Source organism: Nymphaea colorata, chromosome 10 (genome assembly GCF_008831285.2).
Source record: "Nymphaea colorata isolate Beijing-Zhang1983 chromosome 10, ASM883128v2, whole genome shotgun sequence".
Classification (NCBI taxonomy): Eukaryota; Viridiplantae; Streptophyta; class Magnoliopsida; order Nymphaeales; family Nymphaeaceae; genus Nymphaea; species Nymphaea colorata.
The window spans coordinates 12,420,961-12,442,723 of NC_045147.1; the positions used below are offsets into that span (position 1 = coordinate 12,420,961).

The following is a 21,763-nucleotide window of genomic DNA, read 5'->3' on the forward strand; positions in this document are numbered from 1 at the left end:
GGACAAAAAAATCATGTTTATTTCTAATACTTGATCGCATTTTAGATACCCAACAGCAAGGTAATGGCGATCCTGTTCACTATATCCTTGTTCCAACAAAATTACACCACCAGGCACCTAGTTTCATTATGGCCCAACGATCTCAGTCTATTGCTCGACATTAACCCCAATCCAACAAATGGGGGAAAAGTCAAGAAAAGAAACCACAACTCATAGAAGGAATTCGTGAAGAAAGGGGAAAAGAAAAGGAGCCAAATAAGAAAATTTCGGTTTTTCTGTAGGAAGAAGGGAGGGAAAAAAAAAAGAAACGGAAAAATGTAGAAGAGGAAGGACTCAGTCCAGAAAACCTGTCTTCTGGAACACAGCATTCCTCACCCGCCGGAGATCCCTTCCCTTGAGGGTCCGGCCCACGCCTTCAAACACGGAGAACGTCGTCATATGCGACCTTGCCGACGCCCGTGCGACCAAAAGATGTGGAGGCAGCATTTCTTCGTCAGTCTCGTCATCGTCCTCGTCGAAATTAGGCGGATTAACAGGGCGATTATTCGCCCTAGACCAGACCGGCACGTTCACCGGGGCCGACTGGTGATACTTCCCGGAAGATCCCCCACCGCTTCCGGAGAAATCATCCGAGCCCGATCCCGACCTCGGTACGGGCACCGGAGGCGGGATGTTCCGCGCCGCAGACAGCAGCGGGTCCAACGCCGCCTTCCGCTGGACGAACGACCGGTTCTCCCCAACGAGCGCCGCCGATAGCCCGGAGCGCTCCTGCTTGAAGGCCTGAACGCGCCGGCCACCACCAGACGAGGCCGGCGAGAGCGACGCCGGCGATGAACCAGAGTTATGGTTGCCGTTCTCGAAGGTAGGGGAGGACTCGCCCGACGGTCGGTAAACAGAGGTGTCGGAGAAATCTCGGGACCAGACGACGTCGCTCTCCTCGAGCTCGAGGGCGCATGAGTCAGGATCGGGCTGCTTCAATATGCCGAGGAAACGGATGGCCGAGGAGTTGCCACTCCTGCGCGTTGCTCCCGGGATCTCGTCCTCCATTCTGCCGCCAATCTGCTTTATCCGCTAGCTCACACCATCCCACTCTTAATCGCTCTCTCTCTCCCGCTCTGCTGCTTAGTAGAGGAAGAGGCGGAGCGCCATGGGAGACGAGAGCGAGAGCGCAGACGCTGCAGAAATAGAGACGGAGGGGGGAAGGGGCGGTGGGACCCGCTTGGCACGGGCTCACGCGTGTGGCTACCAGCTGCGGCACAGGCGCACCCACGCTGACCCCTCCGACACGTGGCGCCAGAAGAGTGGCGCCGGGAATGTATGAGTCATTATCATTTGATCATGTTGGCATGTGATGGGATGGGGATGCATGATGGCGACATCCATGAGTCCTTGATTCCTGGATCATGGATCTTAATTCCCATCCCTTTTGGTCTAATATCCGTTGGATCCCAAATCTGAGGGCCAGGATAAATCTCTCAAGTTTCTTTTTTTCTTTTATTGTTCCTCTTAAACATGGCAATTTCAGAATAAAAAAACGGTTAATTAATTGTAAAAGTTGGTAGTTTTCGTTTTTCTGGAACTGCCCAACTCCACATAAAATACAAAATTATCCAAATCCGATATAGAATCGATAAAAATAGAAAACTTATCCATAATCTGAATATAGGCTCGACCAGATAAGGACGACCTCCTACACGCGTACAGATCAAACCGACTTACTCAATCCAAACCTGTATTGGGTGATAAGGTCCAGATTTTGATCCCACACTTATGGGTTGCTCACACCAACTTCTCAATGTTTCTTTATTTTTATATTAATATTTTTAAATATTTGTTATATATATGTCGTTTCCAAATATGCCGATAAAATAAGAATATGTAACAAAATTTAAGAACAAGAGGTCCCCTAAATACAAAAACAAACGCAAACAAAATATGCCGTTTCGAATATAAAAATCTATGAATTTGAGTGCCGTTTCGAATATAAAAATCTATGAATTTGAGTGTTCTTCTCCTGCCTACCCTCCATATGGTTGTGACTCGTATAGATTTGGATTTGGATCCAAAACCTAAATAAATTTATTGCACCAACCAAATATGTGGTCAAACGAGCACACCAACGTTTGTTGATGTTTATAAATCATGTTCCTAAACATTGCCTTAGAATTCAGGTTGTCAAACACCCCGGTTGGGCTGTTACTGGAGGCCCAGATATAATGCAAATCTTAACTATAAGGAGGGAGCAACAGGAACAGAGCGTCATGTCCTGTCATTCCTAAGAACAAGACAGACAGAGGATAATCCCCGTTTGTGTTGCCCCGGTGCACCCGTCCTCAGAGTTGCATATAGGCCGGCGTGGGCAGTTGCTGACGCCAGCAAAAATAAAAAGTATTTATTTATACATATTTTTATATAGATTTTTTACAATTATGTACTTATTTATATATGTTGTGCCCCTTCAAAAATGAGAATTTGTATAATAGTGCCCCATAACCGAAAAATTCTGGCTCTGCCACTGCTGCAAGGCATGCACAGAGCACTCTACAAGAAGTTTTCCTACTCAGAACAAAAATATGCTCACAAAGCGCCTTGTTGTGAAGTAACCAAATCATCCAAGTTACTAATTGGAATGTCTGATTCCAACACTCCCGCAACCATTTAATAAGCAACTTCTTTGGACACTACCATTCACATTCCTAAGAGAAGGAGTCCCAAAAGTTCCTTTTGATATGGAAACAAGCAAATATGGAAGTCTATGTTCTAACTGTGTTTGATTACCTATGGGTCGTTTGTCAGTAGGGATAGTTTGTGAGTGTCTCATGAATGGACCTTAAAGATTAAGGTAGTTTCATAGACCACTAGTTATAGTATTTTAAGAATCTACCTCAATTTTTGGATATGTTCATGAGACACTCACAAAATGTTCCTGTTATCAAACAACCCTTTAAAAAATAGAAAACTCTTATTTTGAAATCCGATTAACATAAAACACATCTGTTTGACAAACCCACAACTGTTTGACAGAGCTCTGGGTTCTACATGAACCAATCTCCCCAAGATGTCGTCCATCTTTTATTCAATTCACTTGATTGATGCATCTCTTTTCTTGAATAAATTTGCACCCACTCAAGAAGAGGAGGGCTCATCTGATGGTGTTCGGGGCATTGTCTACAGCTTCATGTTTACGAACATCATGTCAACGACAGGGTGTCTCACCTTTTTGTATCTAATCAATGTGAACATCAACACTATGACTGGTAGTCCACATTTTTCGGCAACTTACATTTGTCTGTTCTAATAAAAAGTGAGACAGAGTGTCCTCAATGAGGGCTGCCATTTGCGCTGTAGTAGTAAGTTATGACCTTATGAACACGTCATGTTAGTGTTCGTAAACATTGGCTTTAGGTCCACATCAGCCAATCAAATGAAAAACTTTCTTGGGCACTATGTCTCCTAAATTGTAGGTCACACATAGATGGGAGCAAAAAGATACAGATGAATACATCAGATTACTAGACAAAAAGCCAAGGCCACCTTTAAGAGAGCCTATGGCTGTTGAGTATTATTATTCCCATCTTTGTGACTATGTTATATATATATATATATATATATATGTCATAAGTTTGGTCGAAGCGTGGGCATCGTTGTGTTCTTGTTGTTGCACATATAAATGAGTGATGATTGGTATGAAGAAAGCAAGCTCCCCATCTTGCCTTTTCATTTTTTGTTGGGGTTCTGTTCTTCATAAAGTTTGAGTACTTTAATCGAAAAAGGGTGTGGAGGACGAATCTAAGTGAATGATTCGATAAAGGTGTGGAAGCATTAGAGCGCCACAATGTTGTTGGCTATGTTGCATATGGATGTGCAGGAACCTTTGCTTTTCTAGATATTCCAAGAAATAAGATGTCTGAGGCTCGAGTGCCAAACTTTTTTTTTTTTTTGGTAAATCTTGAAAGTGAATCCGGCGAAATTTGAGTGTGTTGGTCCATTAAGTTTATTCGAGGATGCCGATTTAAATGCTTGGGAAAAAGGTTGTTTCGCTTTCGTGCCCATAAAGGATGTGAGCTTGGAATTGCTCACATGGAGGCAACTCAAAGAATGTACAGTGACTCAGGGACATTAACAAAAGAAGAAAGAGTTTATATATATATATATATATGTGTGTAGAGAGAGAAAGAAAAAAAAGAGTGATAGAATTATGATTCTAGCGATTCAGAGTCACCCAGCCGTCTATCTAAAGTCGTCTATTTCTATAATAAAAATACCCATCACCTTTTTCTTTTCATTTTTTTTAACCATTGCATCAGTTGGACATTATTAAACACCCCTTGATGTATCACATTAAAATGTATTTTATGAGAGGCTGGAGGATTTCTCCATCCACAAAGATTTTATATATAATTAGTTTAAGTATAAAGTGAACTTCAAAATTTGAAAGGCTAGCTAGACGATAGAAGCGATCCTTCTCCACTTTCTTCCTGTATACAAATTCTTCAAAAATCCAACAAAGTTGATTCAATATGAATCAAACTTTAAAATTTATGTTTAGAAAATTATATATTCCAAAATATTTCATATTTGTTGTAAACTTCTTGCACTAACAAAGTATTGGTTTTTTTCAAATTCATCCATGATTTATAATCAATTGGCTAATTGATCTATAACATAGACCATTCATGAAAATTTGCATCTACGCAAATTCGGCATTCCATTAGTTACTTTAATTATGGTTGGAAACTTAGGCTGCATTTGATTGCGGGGGGAAAATTGGAGGGGTGGGTGAAAAGTGTACGACGAGTTGAAATTTCAACCGACGCAACCTGAGAGCATCAAACGCGTGAAAAATTCACGCGAATTTTTTGTACGATGCGGGTAAATTTAACGCAAAAAAAAGTCGGAGAAAAATGTCGGAGGTAGACCTCCGACTTTTTACCGCGGACAAAATTTTGAGCCATTAGGACTCAAAATTTCATCCTCCCTTTCTCTCGGTTTCCCCTTCCGTCGAAGCCCGCGCGTCTCCACCCTTCCCCCTGAAGCCCCCTTCTCCTCTGTCGCTGCCTGAAGCTCCCTTCTCCTCTGTCACTGCCTGAAGCCCCCTTCTCCTCTTTCGTGCTGCCTCTCTTTCTTAGCCTTTTGCTCTCCATCCCTGCGTCTCCACCCTGCCACCTGAAGCCCCGTTCTCCTCTGTCGCTGCCTGAAGGTCCATGCAATCAGACTGCTCTCCGTCGCTGCCTCTTCCTGTCTGTCGCTGCCTGAATCACATACAGTGAATCATATATACATGCATGTTGTAATTAAGGACTGCATAGCACGACGAGCTTGGTATCTCTTAATGCAATTGAAATTGTTTCTTTATATTTTCTAATGATATTCTAAATGGCATCTTTGCATGCTCAGACCAAGCAAAGAAGTTCTTTCTGGTCCGAGAGGTCCATGTAATTAAGTAATTGCAAGCTGTAGCAGCTTGTATGGGCTTAGGGCAAAAGATTCATCTGACATTTTGCAGCTTAAGTGTGCTTTTGCATGAGTAGCTGTTTTACTGTATTTTATCTGCTTAAATTGCAAATGAACATGGATTTTCCTGCTCAATCAATTAGATATGTGATGTAAGATTCAAATAAAAGAGTGCTGCCCATTTCCCCATGCCCAGAGTGTCTTTCTGTTCTAATGGTTTAACAAGTGCAGGCTTAAGCATCACTCATCTAAGTTCCACCTGTGAAATCAACTATGAGTTGTGTGCTTCACTAATTACTCTTTCTAATGCTTGTTTTTAATGGAAACTTTTATCTCATTACATATTTCTTGGCACTTCTTTGTTCTCTGGAATCATTGTGCAGAAACATACGTGCAACAACATTGCTTTAATTATATTGCAGCAACGTACGCCGCATTTTTAATTTTAATTGCTTTAATTATAATTGCAATCAAACTTTTACCACATTGCAACCACGATTTCCTAACAGGTTTCAGTGTGCTACGGTAATTGTGCAATGTCGGACATATCTTTGTTACGAGGTTTAAACTGGTAAATTTATGGGTTGTTTATTGTTTGGTCTAGTTTTTGTAAGGTCTGATATGTCACTTGCTTGGATGCATGAATGTTGTGAGGTTTCGAGTTTTTAGAATTGTGTTAATGGTATTTGTTTACATCATCTTTCATTTTGTACCCTTTTTTTATTTGAGGAGAACCAATAAAACAACAAGTTCTAACGGTCAGGAAAAAAGTCTCTTATTTTTTACCATGTGCACCAAACACAATTAAATTTTCCCAGCAAAAAAACTACCATGTGCATCAAACACAGTTAATTTTACCCTGCAAAAAATATCTCTGCAATCAAACAGAGCCTCAAATCGAAAGAGGGTTAACTTTCTTCCTATTTTTTTTTTCAAAAAAATTTACCACGTTGAATTCTTCCTTGCAATCAAACGCAGCCTTAAAGTTGCATACGCCAAAAATAAAGGTGGGTTTTTGCTATTAAAAAAGCACCTTGATTCACTTCACTAATTGATTTTTTCCTCATTGTAAAGGTAATTTATGCATTTTCATTAAAAGGAAAATAGTTTTAAATGACAAGCAAACGTCAAAGACTAATTTAGATTAAGGCAAGTAAAAGGCAGCCATGGATTTTTCAATGGCCCTCACATTTAGCTAACCTTTTTCTTTTTTCACCAGCAGAGCCTGAGCAACTTGCAATGCAATTGAGGTGTTCAAATCTAAAATGACTAAAATGTCCTTGTGCTTAAAAAAACATACCCTTACTCAAAGGGTAAAAGTGAAAGAGGTAAAAACATTTTTTTTGTGTACAATAGACAAAATACCTCTCTTTCTCCATATCAAGAACAGGACACATTATTTGGATGAGGGCGAGGAGAACCCACTGCTCGAGTTAGACTCCTTTTTTTCTACCTCTAAGGTTTAGGGTTGCATCGGTGCTTTAGAAAAACAATAAACTGCACCTCAATTAATTCATGATTGCATTCCGATACACAACACATGAGAGCGGACTCGAACTAGCAACCGACTGCCTATAAGCTGCCCAGATTAAACAAAATAAACCAAGTGGTGTTCACGGGAAGTAGAATATACTCAAAAGACTGACAGATAAACAGAAAAAAATAATAATAATTTGAAGCATATTGTACTGTTCAAAGCACAAAAACTTCAAAAAGTAAATAGTTTAGATTCTCTTCTTCGAAGAGGGCGCGATGGACAAATTCTTAATTTGTTCGTCACCCGAGAGATTTTCAGAACGCTGACGCCATTCTTCTATTTTGTTCCTCTTTCCTTGCTCAACTAAAGTAATATGTCTGAAATATATGGTTGAGAAACTTTGGTTTCCTGACATGTGTCTCAGGGATGGGCTGACTTTGTCATTATGTTCAAGCTCATGTTTGTACCATATTTTCATTGAAAAGGGTGACATTAATTAATATCATTTTTTTCCATCCTCTTTTTTGTTTTTATCCATTAATTATGTATCTGTCATCTTGTCGAAATTGACGTCTGAGGCAATTGCAGAAACTCATTTTCATTTTTAGCTGATCATATGAGGAAATCGGGGAAAAGGACAAGCTGAAGGTGAAAAAGGTTGAACCTAAGAAAATTCCTTACAAGGGTTGTTTCTTTTGTTTATTGATATGAGTTGTTTTCTGAAGTGAACAGCAGTGAAGCTACAGTTCTCAAAAGCACATCATCAAAGAAAAATTCAAAAAGTTGAGACTTTTTATTCCAAAAATGAGAGGTAAAGAGAGGCTCAACCCTATACGACTAAATCAATACGATTTCCAAAGTGGACTTTATAATTCATCCGTTTTTTCAAAACTGTTGCGTTTAAATCCTCGTAAAATTCAATCCACGCATGAGATTTATATCTTTTGTAATACATTAGAACTTTTGAATTCAAAGTCATATCTCAAAAAACCCCCCGACGATTTTGAGCAGTATAAATAGTGAGTGAATATGGCCCGAAGGATTTTTTCCCATCAAAGCCACTTGATCTTGAAGTCGGAGGAATATATATATATATATATATATATATATATATATATATATATATATATATATATATATATATATATATATATATATAAAGTGGCATTCATAGTGCAAGCGTGCCATACTGCACCAAGGTTCCTGACAGTTCCGATTATCTCATGGGATCTTATCAGATATTCTCATGACATATGATTTATGCCAAGGATGAAAATATAAAAGATATTGCCAAATCTATCGAAATCTGGGCACTGCTACCACAATATGGGAAAGTGGGAACTTCTTCCATTCAATGTGGGTGCATCGTCATCCATCAAGATCTGCATGCGGCCCCACAGAGATCACAAGTTCAGACCCTCAAGGCATGGTCTCAATTCTGATTAGTTTTGATTCTACATGGGTATCTGATCAGTGATCCATGCCATGAAAGTATGAGTAGAATGTGCAGAGTAGGAAACACTCGGTACTGCTGCTGGATCAGTGATCATATCATTCTTCTTTTTTGTTGTTCGATGATGATGATGGTGAACCAGGCGACTATGTCTCTGTGACATAGTTTTATTGTTCAAGCTTGGAAATTTATTTCCTCCGAAATGCAGACCTTCATCTAGGCTGGTGATTCCTGACCTGTCTAGAACATAAGCAACCTGCCTCTCTCTTTCTGGTGATGTATCGGAAAACCTTGAAACTGATGGAAGATCAAATGATTGACGAGGAGAATGTGATCTTCTCTGAGGACTCACTAGAGAATCAACGAAGTGTAGAGAAGAGTCGGCTTACTTCGGAAGAGACGGGAAGCTAAGCAGTGAACGGTTGGCCTGAGGCATCTAAAAAAACTAAAAATCTTTCTATGAGGCATCTAAAAAAACTAAATATCTTTCTATTCAAATTGGTAGAAGAATGTTGTCTAAAGGGTTGCCAACTAATCTCATGGATTCCTTTTCTGGACTTGAGAAGATAACAGAAAATTTCTTTTCAAAGAGACTTTGCACTCCCCAGTGAGCCTTCAGATCAAGGTTCATCAGTGTCCAGTGATAAAGCCATTGTTGATGCATCAAAAGGGAAGAAAGAGGTCATATCATTGGGACAAAACGTTCATAGATCCTCCATAATGAATTTTTCTTTCGTTGACGCAGAAGTAGTAACTAGGAAGTTAGAGCTGGTGGACATCAAACAGCGGACCCGTCACCCTCCATTCCCAAGTTTAATGTGGTTTCTTCTCTCTTCTTTGCTAATGATATTCTTTTGATCAACAAGGTGAGGAAGAGCATCCTTCGAGGACTACAATTGGTGATAGAAATAGGTTTTTCGTCATCATAAGAAATGGGCTATGTTCCTTTAGCATGAGAATACAGAATTGAGGAGAGATCATTTACACTTTGTTTGCCAAGGAAAGGGAGAAGTGATGGGGAAAGGAAAAGAAAGGAAGGGATGGGAAATGAGAAATGAAAAGAGAAGAAATGAAAGAGGTGATTATAACGTTTGTTTGGTTAGAAATGAAGGAATTGTTAAAGTCATGTTTGTTTGGACTACGTAAACGAAAAGAAATGATAGAATTTATATTACTTTACAATAATACCCCTGCACCACACGATAGAAAAGAGGAAGGGGGCGCCGTGAACGGTGGGAGGGGCAGGTTCGGAGAGGTCAGAGAACCATGTGCCTCAGGGAAAATAGTTTGTGGATGGTGTTCCACTTCTCAGCAGGTAAAACCACTGAGCAGCACTTCTAGAAGCCATTTTATCCCCTGCTCTCTCAAGTTCACCATGGTTCAACCTTAGCCTGTCCACTATTTAAAGCAAATCTGAATGTATAGAAGGATCGTTTTTGGCTGATTTCCTTCCAATTCAGCTTACATGTCATATTTCTTCCAAAAAAGAAAATCTTAATACAGAAAAATGGGAAGTATAGCTTTTTCTCTGAAGCGATACGTTTCTGCGAGGGCCATCGCAGTCAAACTGTCGGCAAGGAAAACAAACGCCAGAACATCAATTTCCCTCTGCAGTGACAAAAATTTCAGTGTTTCATAAGATGAGAAAGGAAAGCCAGATCATGCAACATCAAAGACGGAGCTTCGGCACGTGCAAAGCAGTGAAGCAGAAATTCTCGAATATAGACGGCAAATTATTGACCTGAGATGTCATGAGATTTAAGATCAGATTTGGCAAATTATTGACCTGAGATGTCATGAGATTTAAGATCAGATTTGGCAAATGTTGCCAAAATAAAAAACTGTAAGGTGTGAACATGGAGTCAAAATAAGAACACTGCAAAGTAGATGTGAGTCTTAATCGCATTCTCAACAGCAAAAATCATACAGTTGGCACCATCAGCCAGGGCTCATACCTATTTAGGCTTGCCCAGATGACGGTGCCTATGATATTTAAGTTGACTCCTTGGTGGCATACAAAGCCCAGCTCAGTGCACCAGACCTTTGGAGGAATCTTCGAGTCAAAACTTAGGTCTTTCTTAAAAAAACACTGAAGGCATCGTACTTTCTTTTACCAGGCAATGTCAATTAACTGATTACGACCAAGCATGTTATGTAAAACATAGTTCATGAAACCCTAAAGATAAATGTAATCACATTTCATGCAGTTCACTTAAACGGCAAAAGAGTCGGTGACCTTCTAAAAACTACCCAAAAAACAAGGAAAGCAGTGGGAACCAATGCCAATCCAACGAGGAAGCATCTCAACCAATATGCACCACGACGTATAAGCCTCTAATCGGCCATCTTCTGGACATTTTTTGTTGAAAATTTGAAGAAAATAATTATCTTTTATTTGTATATCGATTGATATGGGGCTGTATCAGCCGACACAGACTGATTTTAGCATATTCATATCAGCTACTATTCTAATGAAGCCTTTTTTACCCCTTATCGCTACAGTGTTGCTTGATACACAACACATCAGTCAATCACAACAAAATGATGAATCGGAACTAGGCCTGGGCATCAGCCCGGCCCAACCCATCTAAGAAATTAGTTTGGGCCAACATCCAAAACCCGATCACAGGCTCGGCCCAACCCAATCAGGTTAAAATTAAAAATATAATTTTAATATAAAATAATATATAAATATAATTAATCATAATAATATATATACATCAATAAAAATAATATTAAAAATATTTTATCAAACCAAATCGAGCGGATGCCAGGCCGAGGCCGAATACCTGACCTGATGCAGGCTTAATCGGGCCCATAAGCATGTGGTACTTGCAGTTTCAAGGCATCCTCCCAAATTGCACTGCGGATCCCTCAAATAATCATATACTGAATCAGCAGCCGATGCTTTTCAGACACTGAAGTTGGCGACACTGCGCAGGCTAGAAGTGTAAGATCCCCAGGTCATTTCACCTTCAGCCTTTGTCGTCTCCTCAATCCCAACCCTACTTTCCAGTCGGGAAAGGTAAAAAGAAACAGACGTCATTAATGCTACGCGACTCTTCAATTAGCTGGAGGGGAGAGAGTGAAAAGAAGTGAAAAACGAATGTACCATCTGGAGAGCCCAACATGCAGACACAAAATATTAGCTAAGCTTTGCAAAGCTGAAGAGAGCCCGGAATGCCAGGGATCTGAAAATTCCTGACATCATCTTCTTTTATTAATGTATACAAGATACAAAACCAATTATGATTCTTTTCAGTCTAATACAGTTGTATGTGTGGCATAGATCTGCTGTATGCCGTCCAACAAGGAGACCACGAACGGGAAAACCTCTCATTTTCTCTTCTAGACTTCCACGTCGTTCTGTGACGTTCAATTAAATCATGAGAATTTCGACAAACTCATCTTCATGATCTGAAACCAAATAATCAAACTGGAAGCTCCCTCCTACGCAAGGTTCCTGCAAATCTAGTGTAGGCTACATGTCACTTCTCCCAACAACCGGCGATGATCAGCCAGTTATAACACCCGCAAGTATGTCACTTTTTCCACGTGCATAGATGGTGTAAACAAGTCGAACAGCGTCCATCCATCCATCCAAAGTCTCCCAAGTATCAGCAACCTGAAACAAGCACTTCCATTTTCATGATTCCAACGTAGGGTTCTTTTGTACACATTTAGGTCAAATCAGCAAATCTCGAGAGAGCCAAACAGCTGCTATATAGAGAAAAAAAAGGGGGAGGTGTGTGTGTGTGTTGGGGGGCGGGGGGGGGGGCGGGGAGGGGGGGAGAAGAAACCATCAATTTGATTCAGCTAGAGGTAGACACAGAGTTCCAGTCTAGAATATTGCTTGAAAGCAAAAGGACATTGCTACGAAATAAAAGGTTATTTCATAAGAATCAACATGACAGATCAGAGCCCATAGTCAGTATAGTACTCCAGCAAATACCATAACATCTGTTTATAATTAAAAGGACAGAACACATTAAGGATTCTGCTCGAGAAAGTGACTTTCACCATATAACTTAGAAGCAAAGCCCCTTGGAGAAGCCATACTCCATAAATGTAGTACTAGGAAGAAAACAATGATGTCTCCGTTTAATGCAATAGTGAAATGTCTAACTTCCTAAGATCCATGCATGTCTGCCGATGCTCTTTTTAGTTCAAAGTCTTAGGATGCAGAAAATTTGATCACATGTACAGCTACTGGGGGCATCTTGATCAGAACAAGGTAATGGTCTCCATTAGCAGCAAATAAAAAAAGCTACAAAATATAGACGAGTTAAATAGTTTCAAAATGGTCTCTTCAATGCCATTTACAAGATAAGCAGAAGTGGGAACTTTACCAAGAAATGTGGGCCATGGGTGGTATCAATGCACAGACCAGCACCTGGAGGGAGTGTAAGATCTGCACATGGAGATATAGAGATAATCTCTGAAATGTCAATTTTAATTAATGACTTGTCGGTTCCTGTGCTGCCTCCAAGCTTGCTAGAAGAGCTCCGCGGGGGTTGTGCCTGTTCAGTCTTGCTTACCTGCAGTATATAGCAAATGCCAATTTCTAAAATATTGATAAGATGATGGATACATGTTTATATAAAATTCAAAAAATATTGTCTTCTATAATAGAAAAGTGGGCACAATAGAAAAAAATAATAATAAAAGATACAAGACGAACCATCCATGGAAATATACAGATCAGCAACTGAAAGCACAAGAATTAGGCAATCACATAAATATCTCAACTTTTGGAAGAAAAGATTTATATAATAAAAATCAACTATATACCAGAAATAATCCATTGACACCTCTGACCACATCTGTTAGCTTACCAATTAGAGAGATGTCTGCAGACGCTTGAGAATGTCTAATAGTTTAAACACTCAACTTTCACTTGGATAAAGAAAAAATTGCAACAATTCTAGTGATTTCTGTGCCTTCTAGAATGTCCCTAAGAAATGGTTGATACATCTGAATAAAGCAGCAAAATATTCTAGTCCACAAAAGAAAATAGAAAAGCACAAAACCAGGAAGAAAATCCAAAATTAGGCATCTGAACCTGACAAATATATGTAGAATATCTAGGCTTTTATCATCTCTAACTCAAATATACACATGAAGTGGCAAGTGCCGAGCAGCAATCGGATCCACTGTTCAATGCATGAACCCCACAAGATTGGACAATAGAAGGAATGAAAAGGACATTAACATGAGATAGTAGTAAAATTCTACCAACTCAGATAGTGAAAAGGAACCAACTAGAAACCAGTAGCACATACTGCATACTTCAGCCAACTAATATCATTCAGCAACAAATGAAGATTTTATCACTTAAAGACATGATCTGCATAAATATAACAAAACTAAAAAAACAACAGCATTAGCAATTTAGCAGATTTTACTTGTCAAAGTAGAATGTCACCTGTTGTAGGCCTTCATGGTTCAAAACAAACTGAGACCTTTTCCAATCATTATGTGGAGCAAGTTGATTCCCTGCAGGTGGTGCAAGCAAATCTCCTACTTTCAGGTAGGGCAGAGGCAGCTGCGAATAAAAAACCCATCAGTACATAATAGTGACTAGTGAGTGGTACTGTTTAATTGCCTAAACTACATCCAAAAAAACCTGGTCAGTAAACACAAACTCTCATATATTGATTTTTTACTGTTATAAAAGTTAGCAACAAGGAGATCATGAACATAGCAACTGGAAATAAAAAAATAAAAAATGAAAACATGTAATATGTCCTTTCAGAAGTTGACTTACAAAATTGTGCCACAGTTTCAAAAAGCACAAGATATTAATATTTGTGGTAATTAACAGATGAACAAATACATACATGTACACGGGCAAAGTAGGGACCAAATATATGAAAAAATAGGTTGAAGTATATAGATGACTGGTTGCATTTTACTACAGGCCTAACAGTATCCATTTCTCATTGACAAACAATACATTTTAAGATTAAAAAACTGACAGTCAGTTAACACAAAACAAAGAACTGAGGTGGTAAGATCAATAAGAGTTGAATTATTAATGGTCCAATAAAGTTCCCTACTACACTACACACGGGCGCTTTAGAAGTAGCCTTGGTTTCTTTCAAAAGAATTTTTATAGGAGTACAATCTAGTCCTTAAAAGCAACTTAAATTTCTGCATTGGTGATGAGTGGAGTGCCACAATTCTGTTCATCGCTTTTTATTTACGTAAGCGAAAAACCTGGAAAACCTAACAAGAAAAACAACTGTTTCAATCTGATTGCAGGTTTGAAAAAATTTATTACAAAAATAAATCAGTCAGACCTCTGCCATATGGGTGCAGTAAACAGGTTGCAGAAGCAAGTCCAGTTCACATGCGGTGAACTGCTGAGCAGCCATGTGGTCATTATATTTTATCTTTAAATCAAATATATATATTTCTTTTACATTCAAAAATATCATACATATATATATATATATATATATATATATATATTCATTCATTTATTTAGTTATTCATTTATTTATTTGTCTCATGAAATATATGATAAGTATGTAGATTGACAATAAGACATTCAATATACTTGTTTGATGACACAAGATTCCATGTGCAAAGCAACTTTTCCAAAAGGTGGATGATAACTAGCATTGACTTTGAAAAGGCAACTTTATATATGACAGTTTGTGAACTATCAACTAAATTGATGAGACAGCTCATATTCAATTCACACAATCCTCATATTTAGTCTACATGTTCATGAACTCTATACATATCCTTGTGCCACACGAATACAAGTTTTTTTTTTTTGAAAAGTGGTGTGCATGTGACATAGGCTATGAGCCACAAATGGTGCCACATGGATTATAAGATAGGTTTTCCCAAAGTATCTAGATGTTTACAAATCCCAAAGCTTGCCCAAAATCTGCACAACTAAGAGCATGACACTATATGTCCTAAAAAACATAACAATGATTAAAACATTATTACATTCAGAATCAGTGAGGCACGTTACTGACCATGGAACGCACAAGCCTCAAGGCACTGCGATAAACCTGCATGAACATGTAGAAGGAATGAGAACAAGTCAATTAATTCCAGCTTAGAAAGTGTGTCAACCAGAAAATGGAAATGAAAAAAATCTAAGAGAGATCTCTTGTTAATGCAAACTAGATGTACAAGACAACCAACAGGCTGTTAAATCAAAGCAGAATCTTCATTAACAAGTGGCCCTGAATGAGATTTCCTTGCTCCATGTGACATTAATACTGCTGGAAGTGTTGTTAAAACAATGAATCATGCATTCAGTAAATAATGAATCTTGAAATTTTTTTTATAAGAATTTAAAACATCAGACATGATTCATATTGTGTGATTCAAATTGTGAAATTCTAATGTTAACTAGATGTTTCCTTGAAGGGTTTGTCATCATCCAGAAACAAAGAAAAATGAGGCATTGATATACATTGCATTCTACATCAGTAGAAAACTCTGACAGCAAGGATTTTGAAGAAACGTTTGCTGTATCGAGTTTGGCACACGATTCAACAGGGGAAGTTAACATAGGTTTCCTATGCACTGAACAGTGAATAGCCATCAGAAGGTTCTAACAAAAAAAACTATATAATATGGAAAGGAAAGGAAACAACTTACTGAGTAATTTGGTTTCAAAGCATGGGCAGCAGCAATATAGATTGCAGATTGACTGTACAGCTCATTAGGTGAAATATCTTTTGCATTAACTGGCCGTCCAGTTCTTAATGTGTCTTCTGCCAAACCGTACTATACAATAACAAAGCTTAGTAACATTGCTAAAATTAGTAATTGTCACTACAAAAACATGCAATGCATTCCAAAAAAAACATCCTTTATCATTGACGAAAGAGCACAAATCCAAAAGTTGAACAAACAAATGAACGAACCAGAACTGTGCCCAGATTGTAAATTGCTCGATGGAAATCAAATTGCAATCTAATTGCTGCACGAAACTGCCATCATAATAGATACAAAAATGTCAACATTTCGTGGCTTCTATGTATCTGGACTTAAATTTTCAGACATTTATCATGAACTATCTACCTTGCTGATTGCAGTCTTAACAATTGTCTGCTTTTCTTTCAGAGGGACAATGGCACTTAGTTCCTGGCATGCCAACAGAAACAGTGCAATTACAGTGTAAAGGATATGCAAATTATGTCAGGAAGAAAAGCCACACACTAGATAGGAAAACATTCATAAAAGATGCAATATGGAGATGAGTAAAAAAAACCAAAGAACAACCAAAGCTTCTGAAATTATAAAAAATGAATTTGAGGAGGACAAAGTACAAACCAAAATCAAATTATATAATTACCTGTAACGCCAGTCCCCAGTTGTTGAGTGCCTAACAAGAACACGACAATTCATAATTAGAGAAAGAAGGAAAACTGATGAAAGAAAAATAGCAATTCTGGACAAATATATGAAATTTCCATATAAGTCTATCTGTATCCACTTTTCTTTGTCTGAGAGACCTAGCAGTAACTCATGTAGTAGATAAGGCAATGAATTAGTAGATGGGAAGGTTTCATGTATTACTAAATTACACTTTTTTGGAAATTCCATTTCTATGCCATGAACAAGTAGTCAGCCTCCAAAGTCATGTTTCCAGAGGCATTCACAATTCAACTTTCAAAGACAATAACAGAAAATCTACTTTCGTCAACAAGTATGAAACAGGATTTTGGGAACTGGTCCCTAGAATAAGAAAAGATATCAAGCCTATATAAGGGAATCACAACTTTTTAAATTTATAATTGTTAATGTCTGTTCAAAAAGCTTGGACACATCAGAAAGGAAGGAGATGAAACAAAAGCAGATGACTGTGAATATCTAGCTGTTCATGTTAAGTTAATCATGTGGGGTTTACAACATTATTTCCATAAATGATGTTCATAGTTGTTTAAAACTTTAAAGATGCCAATATAAAGTGGGATTAGTCAGACTGTGCTCCTAATGGTGCATCTAGATCAAATATGCAACAGATTCCCTTTTTGAAGTAAAGGTTTTAACCTTGTGATGAACTTAGCTAAGATCACCTAATGCAAAAGGCAAAAGCATCTCAAATGTGGGTAGGATTGTTCAAAACCCAACTTGGCTTCAGTATTGGTATTGATACTGACCAGTCAAGACCCAACCCAAGTTCAGCTCACTAAAAACTTAAATCTGAGATTCAACTTCATTTAAACGTGACCTGCACCAACAGGTCAGATATGTTTATAAAGTGTAAGCCAAGAAACTTGATTAAAACCATTTAAGACCTGAAAGATAAGGAAAAATGTAAACAAAAAGGGTCTAATTTATTTGTTTCTCTAAACGTAACAAAGGTGAATTCGCAGCTACCCTTTCAAGTTTTCAAAAAATAGTACCTGTGGGCTGTTCCAGTTGAGTTTAACAGCTTTTTCATAGTTCTCTGTAGCCTGCACAAGGTCAGATAAAGTACTTCCCATTAGTCATCCTTGATCCAAGAATCATAATCTAATGATAACACCAAATACTAATTAAGGTTAATATTAAAGATACCTGCTTCCACAACTCTTCTGCCTCTTTCGTTCGGCCTCGCATTTTTGCCCGGTCAGAAATAGCAATGGCCCAATTGTAAAACGCCTGACATCGAAAAAAGATTATCAATCTGAATGCCCCACAGTAATCAGAGCTTGAGTGCAAGGAAGTAAACATAATTATGGCTAAATATTAGATTTTTATAATTGAGAACTTGCTCGTAATCATTGCTTACAAAAATTGGCAAGGAGATTTTACATCATCGTTTCAAGTCAATGACATAAAAGTACAAAGAAAGAACCAGTTCAATTGGCAATTGAATACACTATCTACAACAGAATGATGATGTCAAGCTGAAAACAGGCTTGGCATGACTGTCAATTTCAAAACAAAGAAAGTCATATGTTCAAAAAATGAAGAAACAATAACAAAAGAAGATCCTTACAGTAATAGGTCCACCAATTAGTAGGTATGAGAGGATTAATGTCAGATCCCCTAGGATAAATAATTGATTTACCCATTCAAAGTAGTTCACACAAAGGACTTTCTTTGACAGAATATACAATTTCTTGCGACGGAGCCTGCAAAGGAGTTGTAGATACTGTTGTATGTACGCTGGAAACCTCATGTGTAGACTTGTTGACGTAGTTCAACATATTGTTGTACGTAGAACAGATTGTGAAAGTACCCGAGTAAGTTATTTTCGTGAGTCTCCGAAAGGTGAAGACGTCAAGAATTTTTATCCAAACGCTAATAGGTTGCATATTAGTGAACCATGTAGATGATCAAAGGCAAAAATAAATGAACAAGAATGTCACATGTTATCTTCATCTGTTAAAGGATAAATATGGTAATGGATAAACATACACATGGTGTATCAACCTAAGTTAAGAGGATTACTTCATCAAAGAAAACCACACATTCAGATGGAATCTCCCAAACTCATCAAGTAAAAAAATGTTAATGTGATTTAGTTCAAATCCAGAATGGCAAAACCTCAACTGGAGAAAAAGGGTTTGAGATTTCTGGTATGGTTACTGAAGCTTACATCATGCAGAGTAGGGCAAAGACGAGTAGCTTCATCATATTTCTTACAAGCCTCTTCAAGCAAAGCATCTTTGGAAGGTGAGCTTGAATCTGGCCCAACATTATCTGCACTTTCCTGCATGACAAATTTCCAAATTAAAATTTTAACAAATGAGCACGACATAAAAAATGAGATCAATCATAAACCAAATCAGCACCAAATCATGAACTCAGGCTCCACAAGATAGGAGTAATGCAATCAAAGTTTAATATGAAACTGATTACGGACCATTAAATCACATATTTTTTCTACATTAAATATTTAAGAATTAAAAAACATGATATACTCAATATAAATGAGAAAAAAATAAAATCAAAATCATCAATAATAGGACAAAAAATTTGTTTAGATGTTTAATAGCAGTATTGCAAATATGTTCAATGGGGAACTCCAAAATATCACCTGGAGTACTAATGCCCAATTGTAAAGTGCATCATAGTCTTCTGGGTTCCTTTCTAATGCAGTAGCATACCTGAGAGAAACAATTAAAGAGCTCAATCAAGACCCACATGCAAGCCCACACATATGCATGTGCATAAAGAAATAAACTTACATGCATGTGCATATGCTGTGGACATGCATATACATACTCATACACACAAAAAAGAGGCCAGGAATGTGTAGAGAACCCTTAGTTCAACAGCTTGAGAAGTAGATTAATATGATAGCATGCTCAACGCTTAGACAAGAAGATAGCACGCTGAAAACAGGAACTGGATGAAAAGGTATATTTGCTTCCAAGCAGAACTGGTGCATCAGAAGCTATTCCTAGAACAGCTATTGCCCATAAGCAAAAGAACATTGTGCAAAAAGCAAATGAGAAACCTGTTGAACCCATGCCAATCCAAAAGCAATTGTATATAAAGAACGTACCAAAACACGAAAGGATCAGAAGGAGAAATACCTTTTGGCAGCAAAAGAAAGAATACGCTGACGGGAACGTCCCTCCTCATCCACTCCAGATACACTATTGATCAAATCCATGGCGACGTTGTTTTGACCAACATATTGCTGCTGTGAGCTTTCCTGGCTGATATTGTATAAGATAATAAGGACCTTTATGTTCTTTTTGTAGTGAAAGAATCATTGATGGATACAGGTTCAAATTGAATGAATCAGGAGACATAGTATCTAGCTGAAAAACTTCTGACAGAGGACACGAGTCTAATTTTTTAATTTCAACAGATAGAATGAGTTCAGCTTTTAATGCATAATAAGAAATATAAAATCTAGAGATCCATATTTTTGCTGAAAAGGACAAAAACTAACAAGAAGGTAGCACGTTTTAGTGAATGATCCCTGGAAAGGCTTTAGGCAAGGCCTAAGATTGTAAGTCAAATGTTACACCATCCTTAAGCAGAAATTTGTGTCCCATAGTAGATCCATTTCATAAAAAATGGTCAGTTCCGTGATCCATACTCTGTATCTAATCAAGTAAAAGAAGAAAAACATAAATAGAAGAGTTGGCCTGAAGCCTACTGGCAATCAACTACCTCAAGATGGCAGCTTCGTTGAATATCTAGTGACCTAAATGAAGAAGAATTGCACAATACGCTTATTTCAAAATCGAGTACTATACCCTTCTGGCTTGCAGATAGTGATAGTCTGATACGCATAGGAAGAAGTACATGGAACTGGTTCAGCGTTTACAGAGAAAAATCTCTCCATCCACAACAAAAAATGAAAAGCAACAAGAAGAGGATAAATAATTCCACGATTGAAACAGGACGTTTAGACGAAATGCACGCAAGGCATCAAATCAGCATGACAGCGTCGACTTTGCTACAAATCCTCCACAAGTTCAATAAGCACTGACCACATAAAATGTGGTGAACAAGAAAAATAAAATAACTCTGACCACATAAACTGTGATGAACCAGAGAAATAAAATACCTAGCTGACGGACTCTCCTTCTGCGGAGTTACATCCGGAGACGCTTCATTCCTGACAAACTCTCCATCATAAGACCTCGTCTCTTGCTTTCTCTCCCCTTTCCTCTCCTTTAGTTCGTCAAGTAACTCCCTCATCGTGAATGTTCGCCCGCCTTCCTTCAGCGGCGGCTCAGATTGCGCACCTTCCTCCTGGCCGTCTCCCTCGGCCTCAATTTCAGACTTCGCACCGCCTTCCCCTGGATCTGCAGTCTCTTCTACAATCTCAGAAACGGGCTGACCTCCAGTCCGTAAATCCGATCTGTGGACTGCATTTTCAACGATCTCGGTTTCTGGCTGATCCGACCGCAAATCTGGCTCATTAATGCTCTTATTGGGCTCGGATTCGTCAGCATCTCCAGACATCTCGAAGAATTAGGGCAAGAATCAACACGAGCCCCGAGGATCCAGTCGGCAGAGTGGGTCCAGGAGGCCAACCTCCTTCCTTTTTTGCAGTAGATCGCTGAATCACCTGATTTGCTGAAGCGGATCGCCGGAACTTTATTGCTTTGGAGATGATTGCCGGAATCCTAGACAGAAAATGCGATTCGCAACCCTCCCGGTCACTTGCCGGATTGCGCACGAACCAAGCGCGGGAGCCGGCGGGGATGGGGGCGTTCTCCCAGTTGGACTTCAGTCTATTAGCCCATACTACGAAAATACCCATTTTTTAGAAACAAACTACCACTTCAACCGTAAGGATTCAAAATCTCGTATGGGTACCCCCTGGAATTCGGTCGGTAGGAAAAGACTCCCCTCATTGTGCATAATTCCAGAAAACCGCCTTCAATGTTTCTCATTTAAATGTTAATACAGTTTTTGGACTAAGAAGATTGAGGAAGGCCAAA

The 21,763-nt window shown here is 38.5% G+C and overlaps 2 protein-coding genes across 2 annotated transcripts; both read right to left on the reverse strand.

Annotated features, from left to right (window-relative positions):
- Positions 1-1,170, reverse strand: LOC116261940 (uncharacterized). The gene has a single exon (XM_031640895.1). It carries the CDS (start codon positions 1,045-1,047, stop codon positions 334-336), a length of 714 nt encoding a protein of 237 aa, XP_031496755.1. The 5' UTR covers positions 1,048-1,170; the 3' UTR covers positions 1-333.
- Positions 1,171-11,529: 10,359 nt separating this feature from the next.
- LOC116261937 (protein HLB1) lies at positions 11,530-21,551 on the reverse strand. The gene is made up of 14 exons (XM_031640891.2): positions 20,881-21,551; positions 19,892-20,017; positions 19,390-19,459; positions 18,949-19,062; positions 17,922-18,005; positions 17,768-17,818; positions 16,714-16,743; positions 16,440-16,502; positions 16,283-16,348; positions 16,014-16,142; positions 15,380-15,415; positions 13,810-13,929; positions 12,734-12,922; positions 11,530-12,009 (listed from the first exon to the last, which is right to left on the reverse strand). Exons 1-14 carry the CDS (start codon positions 21,279-21,281, stop codon positions 11,899-11,901), a joined length of 1,590 nt encoding a protein of 529 aa, XP_031496751.1. The 5' UTR covers positions 21,282-21,551; the 3' UTR covers positions 11,530-11,898.
- Between the last annotated feature and the right edge of the window lie 212 nt (positions 21,552-21,763).

Bases quoted from the DNA above. Each gene is read 5' to 3' on its own strand.
- LOC116261940 (XM_031640895.1), bottom strand. From the start codon at position 1,047: ATGGAGGACGAGATCCCGGGAGCAACGCGCAGGAGTGGCAACTCCTCG.
- LOC116261937 (XM_031640891.2), bottom strand. From the start codon at position 21,281: ATGTCTGGAGATGCTGACGAATCCGAGCCCAATAAGAGCATTAATGAG. The intron at 16,143-16,282 runs GTTCGTTCATTT...GTTATTGTATAG, and splicing joins ACAATCTGGGCACAGTTCTG to TACGGTTTGGCAGAAGACAC. The intron at 15,416-16,013 runs GTAAGTTGTTTC...ATGTTCATGCAG, and splicing joins CTTTGAAACCAAATTACTCA to GTTTATCGCAGTGCCTTGAG.